This window comes from Perognathus longimembris, chromosome 13 (genome assembly GCF_023159225.1).
Source record: "Perognathus longimembris pacificus isolate PPM17 chromosome 13, ASM2315922v1, whole genome shotgun sequence".
NCBI classification, from domain to species: Eukaryota; Metazoa; Chordata; class Mammalia; order Rodentia; family Heteromyidae; genus Perognathus; species Perognathus longimembris.
In genome coordinates this window covers 29,057,310-29,079,592 of record NC_063173.1, presented here as the reverse complement: position 1 = coordinate 29,079,592, position 22,283 = coordinate 29,057,310, and the positions used below count along the sequence as shown (strand labels likewise).

The window sequence follows — 22,283 nt, the reverse complement described above, 5'->3', positions numbered from 1 at the left end:
TGAGACCAACATGCTACTGGAAAACAAGCCCTTTTTATTTTTGTTGATTGACTGCTGCCTGGCAGTTAATTCTGTAAAAGTATGTCTAACATGTATTGTCAATACCAATAAAATGACGATTATAAGACCCTGTACTTTTTGTTTACCACAATAGTGATCAAATCTACATATACCTACATTATTTTTTCCATCTACAATTCTAATATTCTTTTTAAAAATCATAAAATAAATCACCATTATAACTAGGGGACAGGAGGGATATCTGACAGCTGATAATCATTGAGTGACTCCTAATTGACAGAGACCGTGACAAGGACTTCTAATTGAATTCTCATTTAAATTTTATACTTTTAAAAATATGTAAAATAGTATAATCACCATCTCTAAAGTTGGAATCTTAGGCTAATTCATTTAATTGCAAATCGAGTAATTCCTAAGCAGGGACTAGCAATCAATGGCATGGCCACAAGATGGCGTCTGCAAGCTGGAGTCATGCTACATTTGAGGTAGGAACAAGATAGAATGGGTTAGTAACAGTTCTCCTTTCCTTTCAGACATTTCTGTATCACTTGATGCCAGGAAAGCCATATGGCCGCCCAGCTAGAATGAAAGCTGAGAATGTAAGTTCTTAAATGTCCCTATTTCTATAGTAGAAGCAAACTGAGAAGAGACTGAGTATGGCTGCTGAATCATTGAGCCTGCTGGGATTCAATTGCAATCATTTATGCTTACATAAGCAGCTCTCCAAAACATATGAACCAGTGGATTGTGTTTATTTTCCAGCAATTTACTAGGCATCATACACGATTCATTTTTCAATTACTACAAAGCCTCTAATAATTAAAATAGAAATATTACTTTCTGTATATAAAATGATCATTGTGTGTTTTTATAGTAGTTTTAAGCTCAGAGGGCGTCTTGGATTTTCCAGAGGTACTTTCTTTCTCACACTGGGAGAAGAGTGTTACAATGTCTTGTAGCAGGTAAAGCAACAATACAGAACAGCTGCAAATCTCCAACAAGGAGTTGGAGTACTCAGTAATGCTGAGTTTGTAAATTATTCAGTATCATGTGACTGGTCAAATGAAGAAACCATATTATATGGAAAAAAAAACTTTCCTGTCAATGGAAAATAGCTTCTGTTTTAATCATTTTCCTATTCTTAAACATAATTTCTTGTTTCTCCTTCATCTTCTCCTTGAGGTTCATTTACATACAAGACCCACAAAGTAACATTCTGCCATCAGAATAACACCAGTGAAACAAGAGGAAAATTTCTGGTCATATTCCTTTTTCTCCTACAGCAGCAGTGCCTGTCTGAAAGACAAACGGGAGAGAATACATGTTGCAAATTTCAGGTTGTAGAGACACCTTAAACAAAAAGGAACCCCACAGCCAACAAGAAACTAGAAAATCATTACTCTTGAGCCAGTAATCTATACAATATTCTAAAAGGGAAGGCGAATAAACATATTCCCACATACAGATCCTAATGTTATCCAACATCAAAAGGACTCACAAAATACCAAACTGTTTTCCAACCTGCCAGTGAGTGACATAGCAAAACTGCAGTCACTAAGGTATCTCGCTAGATGGCAGCAGCACATTAGCGCATGCATTTGGCCTGGACCAAAAATTTAGTGCAGCATTGTTTAAAATCTGCTAGAACAAAAGAAATAAACACATTTCTCCCTCAATATTTCTCACCAGTGCCTAGTATTTTTTCTATACTCAGAGCTATGAATTCTTTTTATTTTCAGAATAAATCTACATTTCACTCTTGAATAAATGTGCCCATGTGAAAATAAATTCAAGTACGTAGACATACAAATTATATAAGTATAACTATGTATATGTCTGTAAGTTGCATATATATTGCACATGAAATTTATAATAAATGTGGTATGCACAATACAGTAACAATAGTATTACTCTATATTAAGTTGTTTGTATCACTGAATGCTTTTTTTTTTTTGGCCAGTCCTGGGCCTTGGACTCAGGGCCTGAGCACTGTCCCTGGCTTCTTCCCGCTCAAGGCTAGCACTCCGCCACTTGAGCCACAGCGCCGCTTCTGGCCGTTTTTCTGTATATGTGGTGCTGGGGAATCGAACCTAGGGCCTCGTGTATCCGAGGCAGGCACTCTTGCCACTAGGCTATCTCCCCAGCCCCACTGAATGCTTTTAATTACTATTTGCTTTGTTCTCTGTTGAGCAGCTTGGTTAGAGGTCAAACCCTGTAATGAATTATAGAACTTGGACTCCTGGTACACATTTCAGGAAATTCTAAGGCTTGGGAGATTTTGACATCATCGTTAATTTTTATTCTCCTTCACCATAGGCATTCGTTCAACAAACTTCTTATACCAGCCAAAACAATAAGTCATGCACATTTCGTAGTGGTGGATAAAATTAATTTACGTGGGAAGACAAAATTGCTTGTGTGCCTGCGTGTGTCTCTGTGTGTGTGTGTGTGTGTGTGTGTGTGTGTGTGTGTGTGTGTACTGGCTCATGACCTCAAGCTCTCATTTGGCTTCTAGCACAAGGCTAGTGTTCTACCACTTGAGCCTACCTCCACTTTTGGCTTTTTGCTGGCTAAATGGAGAGGAGAGTCCCATGGACTTCATTGCCCAGGCTGGCATCGAATCATGATCTTCACATCTCAGCCTCTGGAGCACATAGGATTACAGGTATGAGCAAAAAGTGCCCACATGAAATTAATTATTAAGATGAATATCAAGGGCTGGGGATATGGCCTAGTGGCAAGAGAGCTTGCCTCCCATACATGAAGCCCTAGGTTCGATTCCCAGTACCACGTATACAGAAAACGGCCAGAAGGAGTGCTGTGGCTCAAGTGGCAGAGTGCTAGCCTTGAGCAAAAAGAAGCCAGGGACAGTGCTCAGGCCCTGAGTCCAAGGCCCAGGACTGGCCAAAAAAAAAAAAAAAAAAACAAAGATGAATATCAAAATGGGAATTATCATTTTCAAAATTAATTGAATCAGAATTTCTTTTGAAATGTTAATTACATAGTTGGCATTTTGGGGGGTCATTTGTGAGACGTGAACTCAGGGCTGGGTGCTATTCCTGAATTCTTTTTTGCTCAAGGTATTGTTCTACCACTTTTAGCTTTCTATCACTTTGGAGCCACAGCTCCATTTCCTGTTTTATAGGGGTTAATTGGAGATAAGAGTCTTATGGACTTTGCTGTCCAGACTGGGTTTGAATAGCAGTCCTCAGATCTCAGCCTCGTGAGTCGCTAGGATTACAGGCATGAGCCACTGGCACCCAGCAAATAGGTGATTAATATATATATATATATATATATATATATATATATATATATATATATATATGCAGTCATAGCTGAAAGTCTATAGAACAAAAACTATGATAAGAAGGTTGTGACTAATTGTCCTTTCTTTCTGACAAGATACAGATAAAACTCAAGATACCAAGTAATTCTGAAGAATGTTATGAGTATGAAAATGTTATCTTATTCAGTTGGGTGCTGCAGGGGATACAAGTTTATGATTTAACAGAATCCACAGCACCCCTGCCCACTGCATCTGCTTGTTTTGTGATCAATTTTGTGACTTCATTTGCAGAAGTAGGAGAGCAGTTGTGTCTATCTGCTATGAATCCCACTTCTGTCTATTCAATGAATTCATAACATCTACAAATGTTGTCCTTACCACAACAAAATGCCCAACATGTGTCTTGAGATGGATGTATTTTTGAAGCTAATCCTAAATTACTATTAGTGATAATGTTTTTTCTGGTTGAGTAAGATGACAGATGCTTATTCATTCATGAACCAGTAGATGAATGGATGTAACATTGTTAAGCAATAACACACATAGCTAATCTCATTGACTAATCTGCAAACACCCACTTCAAGGCATCCTTAGTCATTTTTACCAGTGTTTCCATGAGTCAGTTCTTTAAAGAATAATATTGATGGTGATGGCTCAGATGATTCTTCTTTTCACAGCTTTCAAGTCAACTAACATATAAATGCAGATCTGCTTTCAGAAAAGAATGTCTGTCCCACAGGCCCAGCCATTGTTTTAGCAGAACTATGAGATGGACCTAGAAACATTTTAAGTTCCTCTGAGATGGCTGCCTCTGAATCTGTCTTTGAGAAAACAGAACCACAGATGGTGAGTATTTTATTTTAGTTTGTTTCAGCTTCTAATCAAAGGTCTCCATGGAAAACAAAGTCCTTAATCCTTCAATAAAGACTTAACAAAGTTCACCTTTACATAATGACACCCTTTTAGGTCAGTCTTAATTCCAGATCAGTACAAATAACTCACATAGTGTTATTAGGACAGTAATTCCTGAATGTTGAACATGTTAATATCTTCCAGAATTTTAATGTCATTTCCTCCAGAAGAATGCATCTAACTTAGATAAATGGTTTGCTTAAAATTTAACATTCCTGCGGATTCAACATCCTGAAGAAGGGTAGCAGGAGGAAGATTATCTAATCATCCTTTGGGTGAAGTTAGCATATCATCCACTATTTCTATTTTCCCTGCAGTACTAGGGTTTGCACTTAAAAGCTGGTGCTTGATAATAAAATATCCTATATGTAAGCTCTGCCACCATCTTCCACTTTGATTTTGTTGGCCTTACTTTGTATTTCAGATAAAATCTCATAGTTTCCCTGGGTACCATCACCATCATCTGACCACCAGCCTCTTGCTTCTGTCTGATGCATGTCTGGGATTACAACTAAATGTTACTATATACCAGTTCTTTTTTGAGAAGAAGCCTTGCTAACTTTTTTGCCTCATCTTGCTAACTCTCTTCCTTCCATGGAACTGGAAATAAATGCATGTGGCACAGCACCATTACATATAATATTTTAAATGTCAGAGAGCTCAGAGCAGAAAACCTAAGTACTGATGATGTTGTAACAAATGTAAAGTTAGAGATGCACGTATCATCTTGTAAGGTACACAAATTCTCAGGACACAACTCTAGAGGTGACTATGACATGCTCTGATTCAGAAGGCCGCAAAAACTTTCCTCCCTTAATCAGCATATACATTATTCTAGCCTGGATAGGTTATTGTTCTTGAATATTAACAGTGAGTGATTCAGTGCCATCTGGCACTTCCTGGGCAAGCACAGCTCTGGTACAGTAACAATGTGTCAGGAGAGGGGCGGGGGGAAATGCCTATTCCAACTCAGTAGCATGTCAGAGTGAATCAGAGAGGCTAGGTAGGCGTGTTTGAGAGGCCAGATTACCCTTTACCCAGGAGGAATGAAGAAGAGGAGGTGGTAGGACACAAAATGCTTTGTGCAGTTGACCTTGTTTTCCATACAGACTGTAAGGAGGTGCTTTCTGTGGAGAGTTTTGTTGCCACACTTCTGCTTTTGTTTCCAGCTTGCCAATGCTGTGAAGTGCAGGTCTGTGATCTAGTGTAGGCTGGGAGTTGATGATAAAACAGCACCGACTCACAGTGGCTAAAAAAGCTGTCCTTGGCACCCAGAATCCATGGAGCTACAGAATACAGAGTGAGATAGAGACAAGCAGTGTATTTTTCTCTGTTCTTCTTTTCCTTTGTGTCTCCCACAAGGAAGAGTGACTTTGCAATAAAACTACAGGGTCTCTGTGTAATAGGAGCCTCTGTGGCCATGGCAGAAGATTTAAAGTAGTTTGCAGATAAATCTAAGCCACGACATAAGCCCATGCAGTTATAGGCAACAGCAAGCTTAGTAGGAAGCTTAGGGAAGGAAGATGGACATGAGGACTGTCTCTGAATGAAGTTAAATTCCTTACATAGGACTAGAAGAGGAAGGCCTACAGAGAACTGTAGGAAGGGGTTTGCAGAATCACACAGAAGGAGGGGTAGAGGTAGCTTGGAACACACAGACAGCCAGGCCATAAGGACCCCTGTGAACTGTGAGTATGGAGGAGGGAGAGAATTCCTCACAGTGACCAGCTGCCTCATACAGTGTGAGCTCATTCTAACATAAGCTTCTCTATGTAAATAATCTGGAAGGTACTTTTTCTATATGCATTTTAGAGAAAAGAAAACACAGACTCCAAGATCAATGACTTGGCAGTATGGCCGTGTGAGGGAGTAAGGAATCTAAGCTATAGGAGCTTCAACATAACAGGGCATCAATCCAAACCCTTTTTTCCCCCAACTAGTAACAGGAAGTTTTTAAATGATATGATGTTCCCCTGTTGGCTTTATTATACAAAAATCCCAGATAAGCTGCCTCTTAACTTTATTGAACACTCAACGCTTCCAAATTGACAACAAAGGAAAGTTTTTATTTTTTCCCTTAAGCACCATATGTTCAAAAAGTGATGAAAAAAGAAAGGAACAAGAAGGAGAGCAAGGAGAAGAAGGAAGAGGAGGAGGAGGAGGAGGAGGAGCAGGAGAAGGATGAGGAGGAGGAGGAGGAGGAGGAAGAGGAAAAGGAGGAGGAGGAGGAGGAGGAGATTCTGTTAATCACCTTTTATTAAGAGGCAACTATGTGCTAGTATTCTGACTGGATTTCACAAGAAATACATTATGGGTATTATTTATCCCCCTTAATGGATTTATTCTCCCAGTAGACATATAACTTATTCAAATTTACCAGAGCTCCATCTTACTTCTTATCCCAAGACCTGCATTATATAAGCAATTTCTTAGTAAAAGCATTATAAGTAATTTCTTAGTAAAAGAAACTTATATACTAGGAATTAAATTAGTACCTGCCTTAGTTGGGTTTTGGTAGTTAATTGGAGATGAGAGACTCAGGAACTTTCATTCACAACATAATCTTCAGATCTCAGCCTCTGGAGTATCTAGGATTAAAGGCATGATCCACTGGTGCCAAGCTAAACTACTTTATTATTATATATAAAAAGGAGCTGGGTATGTGGCTTGGTGGTAGATTGTTTGCCTAGCATACATGAGGCCCTGGGTTCCATTTCTCAGCTCCACATAAACAGTAAAAGCCAGAAGTGGCGCTGTGGCTCAAGTGGTAGAGTGTTTCCCTTCAGTAAAAGGAAGCCAGGGACAGTGCTCAGGCCCTGAGTTCAAGCCCCAGAACTGGCAAAAAAAAAAAATTCCTGTAAATAGTTAGCACTTCATATTATATTGAGTTAATAAATCTCAAAGTTTATTACTTTCATATATTTTGGTTGAAAACTCAGACCAACAATTCAATTTGTTTCCCATTAAGGTTCCTAATGAAGATGTATGAGTAGTTAAAGGGGTTAGGAATCTTCTCCTACAGAAATAAAAGCACTACAGCCATGGAATAGGTAATGGACAACAAGCTTTGCTCCCTGAGGGAGAGAAAAAAATTACAAAAGGGAAATGATAAATGGGCCTTGCTAGAAATTTTAATTAAACCTGTGAATGAAAATTGTTGAATTAAGCTGAGCAGTAGCTTCACTCACACCTGACTTGCTTCAATACCAGAGGCAGGGACATGTGCCAGGAAATTCTCTGTGCGTGCTGCCACAATACCTTCGCATTGCATTTACTCTGGCTCTCTACAAGACCTGAAAGGCTTGCTAGGAGACACTGACTATCAGCTTAGTGAATATTTCAGAAGATAAAGTAATCTGCTCTTGGTTGCTTAGTGACCCTGGAGTGTGGACCATAGGATCTCATTAATGTGGGGTTGTTGTACCTTGTTTGTCAAAGGACACCATGTGCTGCCCCTTGGCCTTTCTGCTTTTGCTTCAGTAATTAAGCAGGACTCTGTTTGTAATCTGGCTAAAAACTGTGATTAGGAATACTAGAAGCCATGGTGCCTGGGCAGGAAAGTCCCTGAGACACTTACCTCCAGTGATCCATCAACAAGCCAGATGTAGAGCTGTGGCTCTACTGGTATTATGCTAGCCATGAGTAAAAATGCTAAGGGACAGTACCTGGGCCCCGAGCTCAAGCAACAGTATTGATACAAAATAAAACAAAGTAATTAGTTAATAAAATAAAACAAAGCAAAACTAGGTATTTGTAGAAAAAAAATAATATACGTTGCTTCCTCAATGTCCTGCTTGACCAGAAAGCCCCATAGGAGATATATCATTTCTCAACAATATCTTCATATATTCCTTCACTGGATTCTGACTATTTGTGAAACAGGAGAAAGTTCTCATAGTTCATGTGACATGAATACAACTCAGCCTTCGTGCTACCAATTAAGGTTGTTGGGTTGATGCCTGTTGCCTGATCTGTTTGCTCCTCAGGATCTCAAGTAGAAAGCTCTTTAATTTGAGAGCCATGTTAGAAGAACAGATACCTGTATTGAAAGGGCTTTCAAAATGACCACATATGAAGTAAACAGGAATATTGTCATTTTAAATGTATTTTAATTTTAAAATGTATATAAAAATGTATTTCTCAATATTTACTGCAGTGTTTGAAAGTGTTTGACTGCATTTAATTTTGAGCTCAAGTTATACTCAAGCTACTTGTAAACTCATATATTTCAACACAAATACACACTATTCTTTATTAAGATTATCTTTGTCTTAGATGCATTCTATAATATATACTCCCTATACATTTGTAATACATTCACCTAAACAAAACAAAACTACTCAAATGAGCATATTGTGCCCATATCAGTAACTACTGTCCTTTTAGTATGTGCTAAAACATGGAGGACAAAAGCCTTAAATACAAGGCCCAACTATCATTTCTTCCCTTTACAAGGGGTCAGAATTCCTAACCCTGTCATGCACATTCTGGCCTTCTACTAAGGGGATTTAATCAGTGCCTAACTTTTCCCTCTTCCTCCACAGTGACAGAAGTTTTAGTCAAGCACAAAGCCTCCCAGAAGAAGAAAATAAAATAGTTTGCCTCCCATAAAGCTAGATATACCTCTGTGTTGAAGTTACAGTTAATGAGATGTAAGCAGATGAGGCAAGTGATAGCTTCAGGAACGTTTCTTTACAGACAAATGTATTCATCCTTCCTTCAGTCTTTCTGCCTGGGGCAGAGAGCTGCTTGGTGCTCTATAGATCTGCTCCCCTCCCCTAGTGAGGGCAGAGCGTTGTGGCTGAGAGGATGTGAGGAGCAGTGTTATCAAACTAGCCATACATTTGTAAATTCTTCAGCTCATTGCCACTTCATTGAATTTGTCTTATTCAATCCTGGGCATAACTGATGAAATTCCTTCCTGCCATCTTTGTCTTCAGAGTTCCTTAACTTTCCAAATTCTACATTGACTGAACAACTTTTGTTTGTTTATTTTACCTTAATGTATATGACAAATAATTACATGTACCAGGGAATTTGATAGTCAGTGTTTGAGAGCAGAAGAGCAAACCCAATAGAAGCTGCAACCTGAAGATCCATGATAACAATGAAGAAGAAACAATAAGAAGACTAATTACAATATCAGAAAACAGAATAAGTGAAATGAGAACCCATTCACAAAGTAGTTCTGGTTCTAGAGAACCAGAACACATGTATTACAAAAGGGGAGCTGTCTCTCCCAAAGCCCAGAAGCAAGAAGCATCAGCCTGACTTAAACAAAAGTCCAACACATAGGTTGAGAGCTGGGAACCACAGATAGAGAAGAAGCTGAGGCAGAGATAGAGACAGAGATAGAGACAAACAAAAAACAGATGGAAATCAACACAAACACTGATACAGAAAGAGATGCAGATAAAGATAAGATAGAGATAGAGATGCAGGCCTAGCAGTAGCCCTGACAACAAATTCTCTCTCCTCTAAATTCTCCCTGCCACTGTCATACCTGCATGAAGGACACAAAATGTGAGTGGTGAATGGGACCATAGCAAGAAAATCCCATGATTTGTTGTTGTTGTTATTTTCCAGAATTTTCTTGTGGGTGAGGAGAAAGAATTTAAACCCACACCACAGAATAAAAGTATTCCCTAGTTTCCAGAAATGTTGAAGTGGGGCGACAAAAAAGGTAAAAGTGAATGGGGTCATTGTTTTGCCCCAGATTATAAAAGAATTAACAGAACACAGTAAATATGCAAGTCATTCCTCTCCACAGAACACTGCTTGTTTCCGATTTCCAATACTACTCATTGACAAAAATAAATAAACAAATAAATGCACTTCAACAGAAGAGATTTTTCCCAGGACATTTTCTTCTTGTTTCCTACATTGAGAAATGTGAGCCTGCTTCATAGATCAACTAGGCATGCACAAGATTTCAGCATCCTCTAAGCATAAAAATCGAGAAATAGTCTATGAATAAGAAGAACGAAGCAAAGAAAACAGGTGCCCCCCCCCACATACACATACACACATATGTATATGTATATGTATATAGAAAGGGGGGAGAGGAAAGAGATCATAATTTCTACCCACAGACTAAGAGCTAAGTATTATCAAAGTAGGTGTGTACTCAGAAATGGGACCAACGCCTCAGATTTGCACAAATAGAAACACACAATATGCTACACCACTCCCTCGGTAAGTCCAGCTTCATACTCCCTTCTTTTTCTTCCTGTCACATATAAACTTATTTTTTCCCGTGATCTTCCCAAGACTTCTCAGCTCTTAAGTTTTAATATCACCTGCTCCAGAAGGGCTCCCCTAAGAGCTTTGCTCAAAGGGTTGGTGAAAGCATCCCTTGTCCCAAAACAGGCAGCCTGAGTCTCAAAAAACTTGAGGATCAGGCTCATCAAGCTAGCACTATGAAGGAATCATCGAGGGCTAAATTCTAAACTCAGTTACTAAGGAGTAATTATAATGTACTCCTCCTAAATTCAATTACTCTATAGTGCACTAAGTATTCTGTACTAACAGTGATCTGAACTCATAAGTACCTTGTGTACTTGTTTACTTGAAACTAAATTCATTTCTATGCATTAAGGATTCTCTACTAACATTGATCTGAACTTATATGTGCCTGTATACTTGCTTACTTGAAAACAAGTAAATTTCTACTAGAAAATATACCTCTTAAAGGCTGGGTCCTTGAGTTATTATAACTCAGTTCCCAACAGCTGATTTGCCCTCTAACAATGAGTATTACTATAATTCACATTACAGATGAGTCACAAAAACTTGAAGTCACTTGATCAAGGTTATGTAGCAAATTAGTAGAAACACTTGACCTAAGAAATTCTGTCTTCTTAACTGATTTTTTTTTGTGGAATGAATAATTTATATTCAAAAACCTTTATTTTTAGCTGGGACTATGGCCTAGTGGCAAGTGTTTGCCTCGTATACATGAAGCCTTGGGTTCGATTCCCCAGTACCACATACACAGAAAAAGGCCAGAAGTGGCGCTGTGGCTCAAGAGGCAGAGTGCTACCCTTGAGCAAAAAGAAGCCAGGGACAGTGCTCAGTCCCTGAGTCCAAGGCCCAGGACTGGCAAAAAAAAAAAAAAAAAAAGTTCAAAAATCTTTATTTTCAAAATTCTAGTTTGTACTTTGCCTCTTTCCAGTGTTCTGCTAAAATTGTCAATATCGCTCCTTTATTTACCCTGGACTGAGTACCCATCTCCTGAAGTTCTTGGGACAGGGATTATTTTAGATTATGGGGCCTTTTATATTCATTTTGGATACTCACATAAAATGGATTCAAACATGCATAATTGTAGGATCCATAATTGTCAAAGAGGTGTAGATTTCTGAACATTGCAAATTTTATATAATCAGAATAGTAATGGTCAAATGAAATTATAATTTCTGACCACATTCTGATAAGATCTTAAGCTACTAATCACATCAGGTGAACAACTGGAATCGACCTTTGATTGGTAGTATTGCCTTTACTCTCTCTCTATTCCAACAGAGAGTTCTACACAAACCTTTGCCAGAATAACTGACTTAAATTTCAATTTATCATGCTACTTTTCAAGCCCTCCACTTTCTAATAACTCATTTCTAGAAGGTCAAACTTTTTATATTTTATTCCTGTGGTAGAGGTGATATACAGAGGGGTTACAGTTGCATCAATCAAGTAATGAATACATTTCCTTTTGAACCATGTCTCCTCTTCTCTAGCTTTCTACCAGTTTTGCCCTCCTGTTCTCATCCACAAGATGTACAGTTCACTTTCCACATAGTATCTAGTGAGTACCACTGTTGTTTTTGTTCACCCTTTCACCTTTGTTCCACCTTTATTGTGCCTTCCTTACCCTCCCAAAGACAAACAAACAAAGAAACAAAACAAAAGGAAAAGAAAACAAAAACAGAAAAAAACAGCAACTTAAAAAAATATATTTTCCTGTTCTTGGAGTTTATTTTCCATGACCATATAAAATGGTATTTTATTAAATGAACTTTTATTGCTTTATATTCAACATCCTCTACAATAGTCTCCAACATGCCTTTCTCTTTGCTATGATTTAATATGATTTGTCCCCTTCAAACACTCATGCTGGACATCAGTCCCCTCTCGTAAATTATAAAGAGTGTCAACATAATAATACTTCAGTGCTTAGAGGTGGAGACCTTGGCAGATGGTTAGGAAAAAATAAGGTGTTTGAGTATAGCCCCTATGATGGAAACTTGACTGATTTATGAGAAGAGAGAACAGAAGAGATGTATGTACCTTTCCAGTTTCCTATTTCCAAGTGATGCTCTGTGCCAGCTTGGGAATCCACTCCTAGAAAGATCACCACAAAACACCTTCCATGTACTCAAGGCATCACATACAAAGACAGGAGTCAATGTTGTAGTGCCTCAATAGAACATCTAAGCTATAGTATCATTATTTGATAAATACCACGAAAATGTAATATGGATTAGAGAAAGCTGAGGTTAACTGAGAAGTTATTATAGGTATCGAGTCTCTGTGCCCATCCACATATTCTTGGGGTACCTTGCCTCTTAAAATTTGTAATTTGTAACTAAGCTTTCACACATTTCCTAAACACATAAGATGGGCAACATGTACTTTAACAACTGGGACATTGATGTAGCTTAACTATGGAAATCTCTTACCATCCAAACCACAACAAGAGCATTCTTCCATATTAACCCTTAGATCTTGTTTCTTTCACATTGGTACTTAAGATGAACTTATTTAATGATCTATGTCAAGAGTCAATCAGTTATAGTCCATAAGACATGGGCAATATATTTTACTTACAAATAAAGTATTATATAGCCATGAGGCCTGGAACTTGTAGCTCATGCCTATAGTCCTAGCTACTCAGGAGAATGAGATATGAGGATCGGGTTTGAAGCTAGCCATGAAGGAAAGTCCATGAGACTCTTATTTTCAGTAAACTACAAAAATAAAAGAAAGAAAAGAAGAAAGAAAGGAAAGAAGGAAGGAAGAAGAAGGCCAGAAGTAGAGCTGTTGCTGAAGTGGTAGAGCACTAGCCTTAAGCGCAAAAGCTCAGGGACAGTTCCCTGGCCCAGAGTATAAGCTCTGGGATCTGTAAAAAGGAAAGGAAAGCAAGCAAAAACATAATAATGTATTACGTAAAAAAGAGGATTAAGTATCTGTCACATGTACCATATGCCTATTAAAACTTTAAATAATTATATCTGGCTTTTACTATTGCATAATTTCTTACTGCTTATTTCCCTTTTTCCAGAATGTGAACAGAGACTGTATCTTTCAATATTCTAACCATGAAATCAAGACAAGGTACACAGTAGATGCTTATTGTTTGTTACTGGCACCTTCAGATAGAAAATAATACTCTGTTAGTATTACACTTAGGAACTCAGCCAAACATCTAGAATCATTGTGTCTTGGGAATGTATATAATAAATTCATGTGAAGAAATTTTTAAGGTCCTATGTACTTGGCTATTGAGCTATTGAAATCCTTTGCTATTCTAGACACTTGCTAATAATTACAAATGAGGGAAACCATGGAGCCTATGTTTCTTTGGGTCTGGCTTACTCCACTTAATATGATTTTTTTCCAAGCCTTCCCATTTCCTTATGAATGGGGGCAATGTCCTTCTTTCTGATGGAAACATAGAATTCCATTGTGTGTATTTACCACATACTCTTGGTCCATTCATCCACGTAGGGGCATCTGCATTGATTCCATATCTCTGCTATGGTAAATAATGCAGCATTGAACATAGTTTTGCTGGTAGCTTTAGTGTGACAGTGTTTGTGTGATCATTTGGGTAAATGCCCAGGAATGGGATTTGGGGGTAATATAATTCTATATTTAGCCTTTTGAGGAACTCCACACTGCTTTCCAGAGTGGTTGGACAAGTTTATATTCTCTTCAACAGTGTAGTAGCATTCCTATTCAGTCATATCCTCACTAGCATCTGTTATTATTTGCTTTCCTAATAATGGCCATTCTAATGGCAATGAGGTAAAATGTCAACGTTGCTTTGATTTGCATTTCTTTTTATAGTCATAGATATTGAACACGTCCTCATGTGTCTATTGGCCATTCTTATTTCTTCTTCAGAGAAGTCTCCTTTTAAGTCTTTAGGCCACTCATTACTGGGATGGTTGTTTCTTTGAGAATTAGTTTTTGGGGGTCTAATTTTTTGAGCTTTAAGTATGTTTTGGATATAAGGCCCTGTTGTATGGCCAGTGAATATCTCACTATCTCTGGACTTTCTATATAGCATGATGCTAGCTATGTCCTTTGCCATGAAGAAGCTCTTAAATTTAATGCAATCCCATTTACCTAATTATTCTTTGATTTGTTCTGTTTCTGGGTCTTTATTAAGAAAGATTTGACCTGTACTAAGGAGCCCTAATGTTTCCCCTATTCCTTCCTGTAATGTTTTCAAGGTTTCTGATTTTATTTTTATTTATTTATTTTTTTTTTTTTTTGGCCAGTCCTGGGCCTTGAACTCAGGGCCTGAGCACTGTCCCTGGCTTCTTCCCACTCAAGGCTAGCACTCTGCCACTTGAGCCACAGCGCTGCTTCTGGCCATTTTCTGTATATGTGGTGCTGGGGAATCGAACCTAGGGCCTCGTGTATCCGAGGCAGGCACTCTTGCCACTAGGCTATATCCCCAGCCCATGGTTTCTGATTTTAAATTGAGGTCTTCGATCCATTTGAAGTTTATTCTGATGCAAGATGATATATAAGCATCTAACTTCATTTTTCTGCACATGTGTAGCCAATTCTGCCAGCACCATTTGTTGAAGAGGCTACCTTTCTTCCATCTAGTGTTTTTGTTTGTTTGTTTTTTTAGGGTAATGCATAAAGTATTTCTCTTTTCTTTTGTTCCCCTTTGGTTCATTCCTCTGTTGTCACTGGTATTTTTTTTTTTTTGGTACCCTTTGTCTTGTATATAAGTTTATCTGACTTGGGCATGGGAAGGGGAATCACAGAAATGGTTACACAAAGGACAAAGGGTAAACCAATACAACAGTGATGCTTACAAGACATTATATTGGAAATGAACTTTACAACTTCGGGAGGGGGTGGTGAGCCAGTGGAAGAGGGAAAGCAGAAGAAACAGTGTTCAACAAGAACTGTACTCATTGCCTTATTTATGTAACTGTAACCCCTCTGTACATCACCTTTACAATAGAAAAAGAAGTTTGTAAATGAACAAAAAATACTCTAGGGGGTGGAAATTTGGCCCAAGGAATTGTTTTCATACAAATGCCTTGGTCTCATTGCAAAGCTTTGTCGAGGTAGAAAAAGAAAAAAAAATACTGCTGTGTGAGATGAAACATGTCCTAAATTACCAGGCAAATCTGGAACAAAGGGTAAGAGTAACATCTGGAGAATAAAAACTTAGGGAAAGAAATTTGTAAAAAAAAAAAAAATCCCAAAAAATTTTGATGGGAGTTCTAGTCTGTGGCATTCTTGTTAATTTATTTGGCTTGTCAACTGACACTACCCAGAGGTTTTATTTTAAACCTACCGTCATAAAATATAAAAACACCATTTCCCGCCATCATTTCCCACCATTCTTTCTTTACTTTCTCTGACTAGCCTCCAATTTCACTTGTTTAAAATTCTCACCCAAGAAACCCCTTATTACCAAATGGAAATCATGACCTACTTAAACCTAGCCAGTTCCTCCATGTCCAGGGAAGGTGCAAAGCAAACTTAATAGAAAAATACAAAAAACCTACAACATTGCAGTTAAGTTATTATCTAATGAACAAAGATAAGCTTTATGTTTCCATTTTACATAAAATAATGCTAGTAAATGGTAATATGCATTGTATCTAGATGTTTGTCACACAGGTATGGAGATGTGCTGCCACTATTGCTGACCCACCTACTTCCCAATCCAACGTGTGCTTGGTTGAATAGAATTGCTCTGATTTCCACCCATATTTCATTCTGTGCAGTAGAAATAGACTGATGTATGATATGACTTGTATTGTTCCCATTCTAAAGACTTCTTTGGAATTTATTTGTTGAATCATAAGAAAGCCAATTTGTTCATAATAGAGCTCAGTGTTCACAGCTTGGCTGTATGTTCCTCTTCTTTGCCATTCCACACCAGTACCTCATCACTAAGCCTCACGTGTCTTCTATGATGAAGGCCTTCTTTCTTTTTTTTTTTTTTTTTTGGCCAGTCCTAGGGCTTGGACTCAGGGCCTGAGCACTGTCCCTGGCTTCTTCTTGCTCAAGGCTAGCACTCTGCCACTTGAGCCACAGCGCCGCTTCTGGCCGTTTTCTGTATATGTGGTGCTGGGGAATCGAACCTAGGGCCTCGTGTATCTGAGGCAGGCACTCTTGCCACTAGGCTATATCCCCAGCCCTCATCTCTATTCTTACCATTCTACTTTCTCTGACCACTATCTACTTATTTCCTAAGTCTCAACTTACCTAGACCTTGTTATCTCCTAATAGCCTTTCTTAATTCTTAAAGTTTAAATTAATTGAAAAACATCACAGTAGGTAAAACTCTCCTGAAAATGCCAACCCTGAATCAATCCCTAAGAAATGCATCACATGAAAGATTGATGAAAGTACATTTCCTCCTCCTCCTCCTCCTCCTCCTCCTCCTCCTCCTCCTCCTCCTCCTCCTCCTCCTCCTCCTCCTCCTCCTCTTTCTTCTTCTTCCTCTTCCCCTTCCCTTTCCCTTCCTCTCCTCCTCCTCCTCTTGCTCCTTCTCCTCCTCCTCCTCCTCTTCCGCCTCCTCTCCTCCTTCTCCTTCTCTTTCTCCTCCTTCTTCCTCGTCTTCATCTTTGTCTTTTCCTTCTCTTCTTACCAGTTCTGGAGGTTGAGCTAAGGGTCTGTGCACTGTCCCTGAGCTTCTCCTGCTCAATGCTAGCATTCTACCACTTGAGCCACAGTGCCACTTCTGGCTTCTTCTGTTTATGTAGTACTGAGGAATCAAAGCCATGACTTCATGAATGCTATGCAAGCACTCAACCACTAAGACACATTCCCAGCCCCAAAGGTATACATCTAAATTAGCTGAGAGATTGTCCATGGCTTCTTCACTAATATATCAGCTCATAAAATCAATTCACCAAGCCTTATTTTAATTTCTCTCTTAAGATGTATTATTTGTGTCTCTCAGATAAATCTTCAAATGTTTTACTACAAGGAAAACAATCTAGGGACTATTGTTTTAACACACACACACCACTAAGTACATTTTAATCAAAATAAGTCTTGTTACAAAAGCTTTCATTTAAGGAAAGCCAGAGAAATTGTTAAAGATAAGTATTTTTGTAGTTGCCCCAATACTTAGTGAGTTGAAAAACTACTGCCATATTCTGGAGAATTAGTTATAGCACAGTTAATACTGGAAATAACTGAAGAGAAAATGTAAATAGGAGTAATATAGAGGTATTATCAGAGTACATTGTAAGTATATATGGGAATGTCACCCTTTCATTATGTACAATTAATATGTGTATATAAATAAATATGAAAATTTCACACAAAGTGAAAATAGAACCTCCATATATCTAATTGAAAATGTCTAGGTAGGAGATGGTGATATAAATATTTTCAGTATGTAAATATCTCCCCCCCCCCCCGCTGCCACCCTCTGATCATGCAGAAATTACTGAAATCTAAATGGTAGTAAATATATGTTTCACCCTTTTTGTAACTTGCTGTGCGAGCCAGGTTGAGAGCGTCTTGAAATGTAAAAAGTAAAAAAAGAACTGATATAAGATGTGGAAATAAAAATAAACAACAAACAAAATGTTACTGAGGGACAAGAGAATGTTGCTTGAGTGAGAATGACATTTCATTTTAGAAAAACATCAAGGAATGTTCTACCCCCCAGCCCTGCCCAGAAATGGCAAGATAAAGGAGGTTTTAAATAGATGGGGCAAAATTTGAGGAGTAGAATTGGATACAAGGAGTAAAGATGACTACAGTGCAAGTCCCATCCATGACAAGCTGTTTGAATTGAGACATAGAAAGCTGAAAGCTGGCTAAATACATTGTAAAAATATTCAGAAATAAAGATAGTTTCTCAAGCCTTCCTCAAAATCCCAAGCACTGAACTTCCTCCAGAAAACAGTGAAAGCACAGTAAGACCCCAGGCAGTGGACTGCCATCTCCAGAAGTAATAGACAAATGACACTGTGTGCACAGACCCACAGGTATTTCATCCCTCAGCTCTGAAGCATGTTAATTTATGATCCCACTGTCTGGAAAACTTGCATTCTTCTCTCAGAATGCCCTGCATTTACAGATGATCCAGAAAGAGCCTGCACCCATGGACAAGTTCCTTTTGATTCTTGAAGGGGCAGAAGAATGTCTGCTAATACAGCTTAGTCCCAAACTCTTTCTTCATAAATTCCAGGGTTGCTGAAGAAAAAAAAATGCAAGAAGTAAATCTTGCACTTGATTTTCACCAACTTTAATTAAATCAATGTATTGGCTGCAGTCATGTTTAACTTCAGGAACTTGGTGCTTGACACGCAGGCACTCTAACACTTAGGCACTACAACAGCTGTAGATTTTAATATATCTGTATTTCAACTGAAATAATGCTAGGTTTGCCATGCTATGTTTGTGTTTATACAGAATGGAATGCATGAGATTTGTATAGGAATGCCAGTTCTAAAACTTATTAATGTTTCTCCCTTCCTCTTCTCAGGGGTAAAAAAGGGAAAGCTCAGAAGAGAACTCTTACAAAGCATTTAGCTTGTTCAAAGGGGATTTAAATTTCCTCCAAAAGAAATAACAAGCCTTCTCAACTAGAAACTTTGCATGTACAACCAGCCACCTACTGCCATTATACTAACTTCAGAAGTTTTCTTCAATGACTCTCCCTAAGATAGGAAGAATTGTGACGAGCTTATTTCAAATAACTATATTCTTGTCTGCCTAGTTCAAAACACAGATCCTTTTAAAAGACACTTATGAAAAGTAAAATATTACTTTGACGAGAAGCAGGAAGTGAGGTGATTTGAGTAGCAGAAAGAATGCAGATATTCATATTTCTTTTAACAATGAGAAACACCTGTCAGGTTGACCAGGTGACACCTGTGGAATGAAAAGGAAAGGGAACACCAGCAGCAATAGTGGTTCAATCAGATTTAGTGATGAAAAGAGTGAAGGCTGTCATAGTTATATTAGCTTTACTGACTGAGGTTTAAGGTTCACTTAGTAGTTAACTTGCTTCCTATGCTTTCAGGCAGTGTCTTTCAACAGGTTTAGAGAAAGTTGTGTCTGGTGTTTCCCCACCCAACTTAGTCATGCACTGTTACATCCTATGATGCACTTGTGGGGTCATTGAGGGAATTTTAGAGCTCCTATTCTTCCTTTGCTTGTTAACTATAAATAGAGATAACCAATTCAATTATAGGGAATTGTCAGCATATTTATATGTAACCAATACCAATATGTACAATATTTACCTACACACATGTACACATCATATACACATATACACACAGACCACACAAAACCCAGAGTTTATATGGATAACAAATTCATGTTTCCCAATCTCTCTTTTATGTGGCCTATATATACATATTTGTTTGATGAATAGAGGAATATATGCCAAATAAGGAATGCATGTAACTGAACTCTTATAAATCTTATAACCTAATTTCAGGATACGTTCAACCTGTTCAAAGAAAAAGAAAGTCTATGAAATGCATGTCCCGTAATAACTAGTTTGCATGTGTATACAAAATACAAGAGCTTCTCAATACGCTGTTGTTGTTTTTGTCTACATCATAATTTGAAAAACCCTAAATTCTTTTATGTGCATTGGCCAACTCAGAACCTCAAACTTAAGTTCTATCCAAGCTTGATCCCCCTCAAGTAATAAATCACACATGCTAACTAGGTAAAATGTTGCTAATACGTCTGGCGGTTAGGAATGGTGTCAGGAGAAGAGAAATTTGGCCAGGGTCCATGAAGTTCCATATGTGTTAAACCACAAAGGGCGTCCTATGCCATGCGCGTAGGATGGAAACATTCTGGATTTAAACTGTGCTTAAGTTTTATTCCAAAAACACACTATATAAAATATTCCAAAGTAGTGACAGTGATAATATTGAATATAGACGTTAAATCCAGATTTATACTTTATATGATCTTAATCATAAGTATTGCTGCATGGGAAAGGCATTAAGAAAAAGGCAAAAATATTCCTTCCTCCAAATAAAACTCAGATAGCATTATTTTTTTAAAGTAATATTCCAGGAAAATCTTAGAGAAACTGCTTAGCACCTAATGGAAAAATAAATAAAATACTTGGATGCCCAACTTTCCTCATTTGATTGGAAACCAAAGATCCACAATATGCAAGTGAAGGAGAGGGTTTTTTGTTTGTTTTTTTTCCTTAATTATCTAAGTAATTACCTTAAATGTCTGCTTTGTTTTGGCTGTGGAGACATAGTAACAACCATGAAGACCCTACTGAAACAAGAGATAGGAAGTTCATAACACAGTCTCCATTTCCATAGCAGAAAGGCACAGAACTACCCTCTAAAAGTGCAAACTGTGACCTTTCATGACATGATTAAAGAATACTTTTCAGTCTACAAGGAGAATGAGTATTTCGGTATCTCTTCCCATTCGATAGTGAAGGAACACTTACAGCATAGTGATCCACTTTCAATGAGAAGTGATGCATACATACTCTGACCATTATACCCTGTTAGTTAGGAGTTGACATTTTGAAATTCAAACATTATCACTCTCCTGGAGTCCTTTGGTCTCCTGTTCCAAAACAAAAGATACAGGTAAGGAAAAAATTTACCTGTGAGACAGACATGGAGTCTGGGCTCTCAGTTCCACAAGAGCAACGTATCAGAGTCCATAAGATGTCTAGTAAAGTCTAGGAAAAGTTGTTATATAAATTAAATCTTTACTTTCACTGTGTAGCTTCCTACTTTGGAGAAATATCCTGCCATCTTGTTCCAACTTTCATGATATCCTTTCTATTCTCTTATGCTTGCCTCTCAGTCTTTTTTTTTTTTCAATAAGGATCTACCAGTATGTGCACATATTTACATTCAGAAAACTGCTTGACACATTAACATTCTTTTCTTTACAACTTTCTTTTCTTGTAATTAAAAATGTATTTATGTAGCTTTCTAATCTCACATGTTTATAAGGAGACATATAGCTTATCTGAAACGTGATTTGTCAAAGGACTCAAAGAAATGTTCCAGATTTTCTAAGCATGGTGATAACAAAAAAGTAACCTTTGGAAAAATGTTTCCATTCCCATAACTAACTATTATCAGGGCTGTAATTTACTTAAAATATTTATTTGTTTGTTTATTATCTATCAGGGTACATCCCATTCTTAGTTTGTTTCACCTTTCCCTTTCCTTTAGTAGGTTAATGTGTTTTATTCAGCAGATCTAAGAAGAAAAGGCATGAAGGGAGAGTCTAAGCCTATCTTTGGTGCCCAAAACTCTGCACTCACAATGATGTGTGAATCACTCTGAGTCTTCCAACCATTTTACTTGCAATCTACAGCTCAGCAGGCAAGAAACAAGGGTATTCTTAGGAGAAACTAAGTGTGTTCGCAGGAGCAAAGCATGCCATGGTTCCATAGCCAGGCTCAGGGATCTTATTCATTTCTTGTATTTTCTCAATCCCTTATAACAACAAATCATACTCCAGTGAGTACTTCAGAGAAACATCATTGTGGGAAGACAAATTTGTGATTTGCACTTGTGGTCAAGCTACCTCTTAGTGCAGATACGAGGCATTGTGAGTTTCTCTATGGCTTAAAAAAAAAAAAAAAAAAAAAAAAAAAAAAAAAAAAAAAAAAACGCCCAGCTTGTCAAAGGTCAATGATTAATAAAAATTAGTCCTGAAGTTGGTGACATTGTCATGATTAATACATTGGTAGGCAATGACAAATGAATTGTGTCTTTCATGTGTCTATTACTGAATTAAGATTCTTGAGACTGTATGCCTTTGGCAAAGGTTACAAAATGAAATTGCTATTACCTTTCTATGCCTTCAAAATATAAAA

The 22,283-nt window shown here is 37.8% G+C and overlaps 1 protein-coding gene across 2 annotated transcripts in view; it reads right to left on the bottom strand.

Moving 5' to 3' along the window:
• Gas2 (growth arrest specific 2) overlaps window positions 1-22,283 on the bottom strand; it is a 113,182-nt gene that overhangs the window by 17,622 nt on the left and 73,277 nt on the right. Inside the window, exon 7 of one of the 2 annotated variants that reach the window (XM_048359960.1) lies at window positions 20,651-20,704. The exons of the other annotated variant lie outside the window; for it this stretch is intronic. Coding sequence (XP_048215917.1) covers window positions 20,651-20,704 — 54 coding nt within the window. The remainder of the gene's footprint in view (window positions 1-20,650; window positions 20,705-22,283) is intronic. 2 annotated transcript variants of the gene reach the window in all.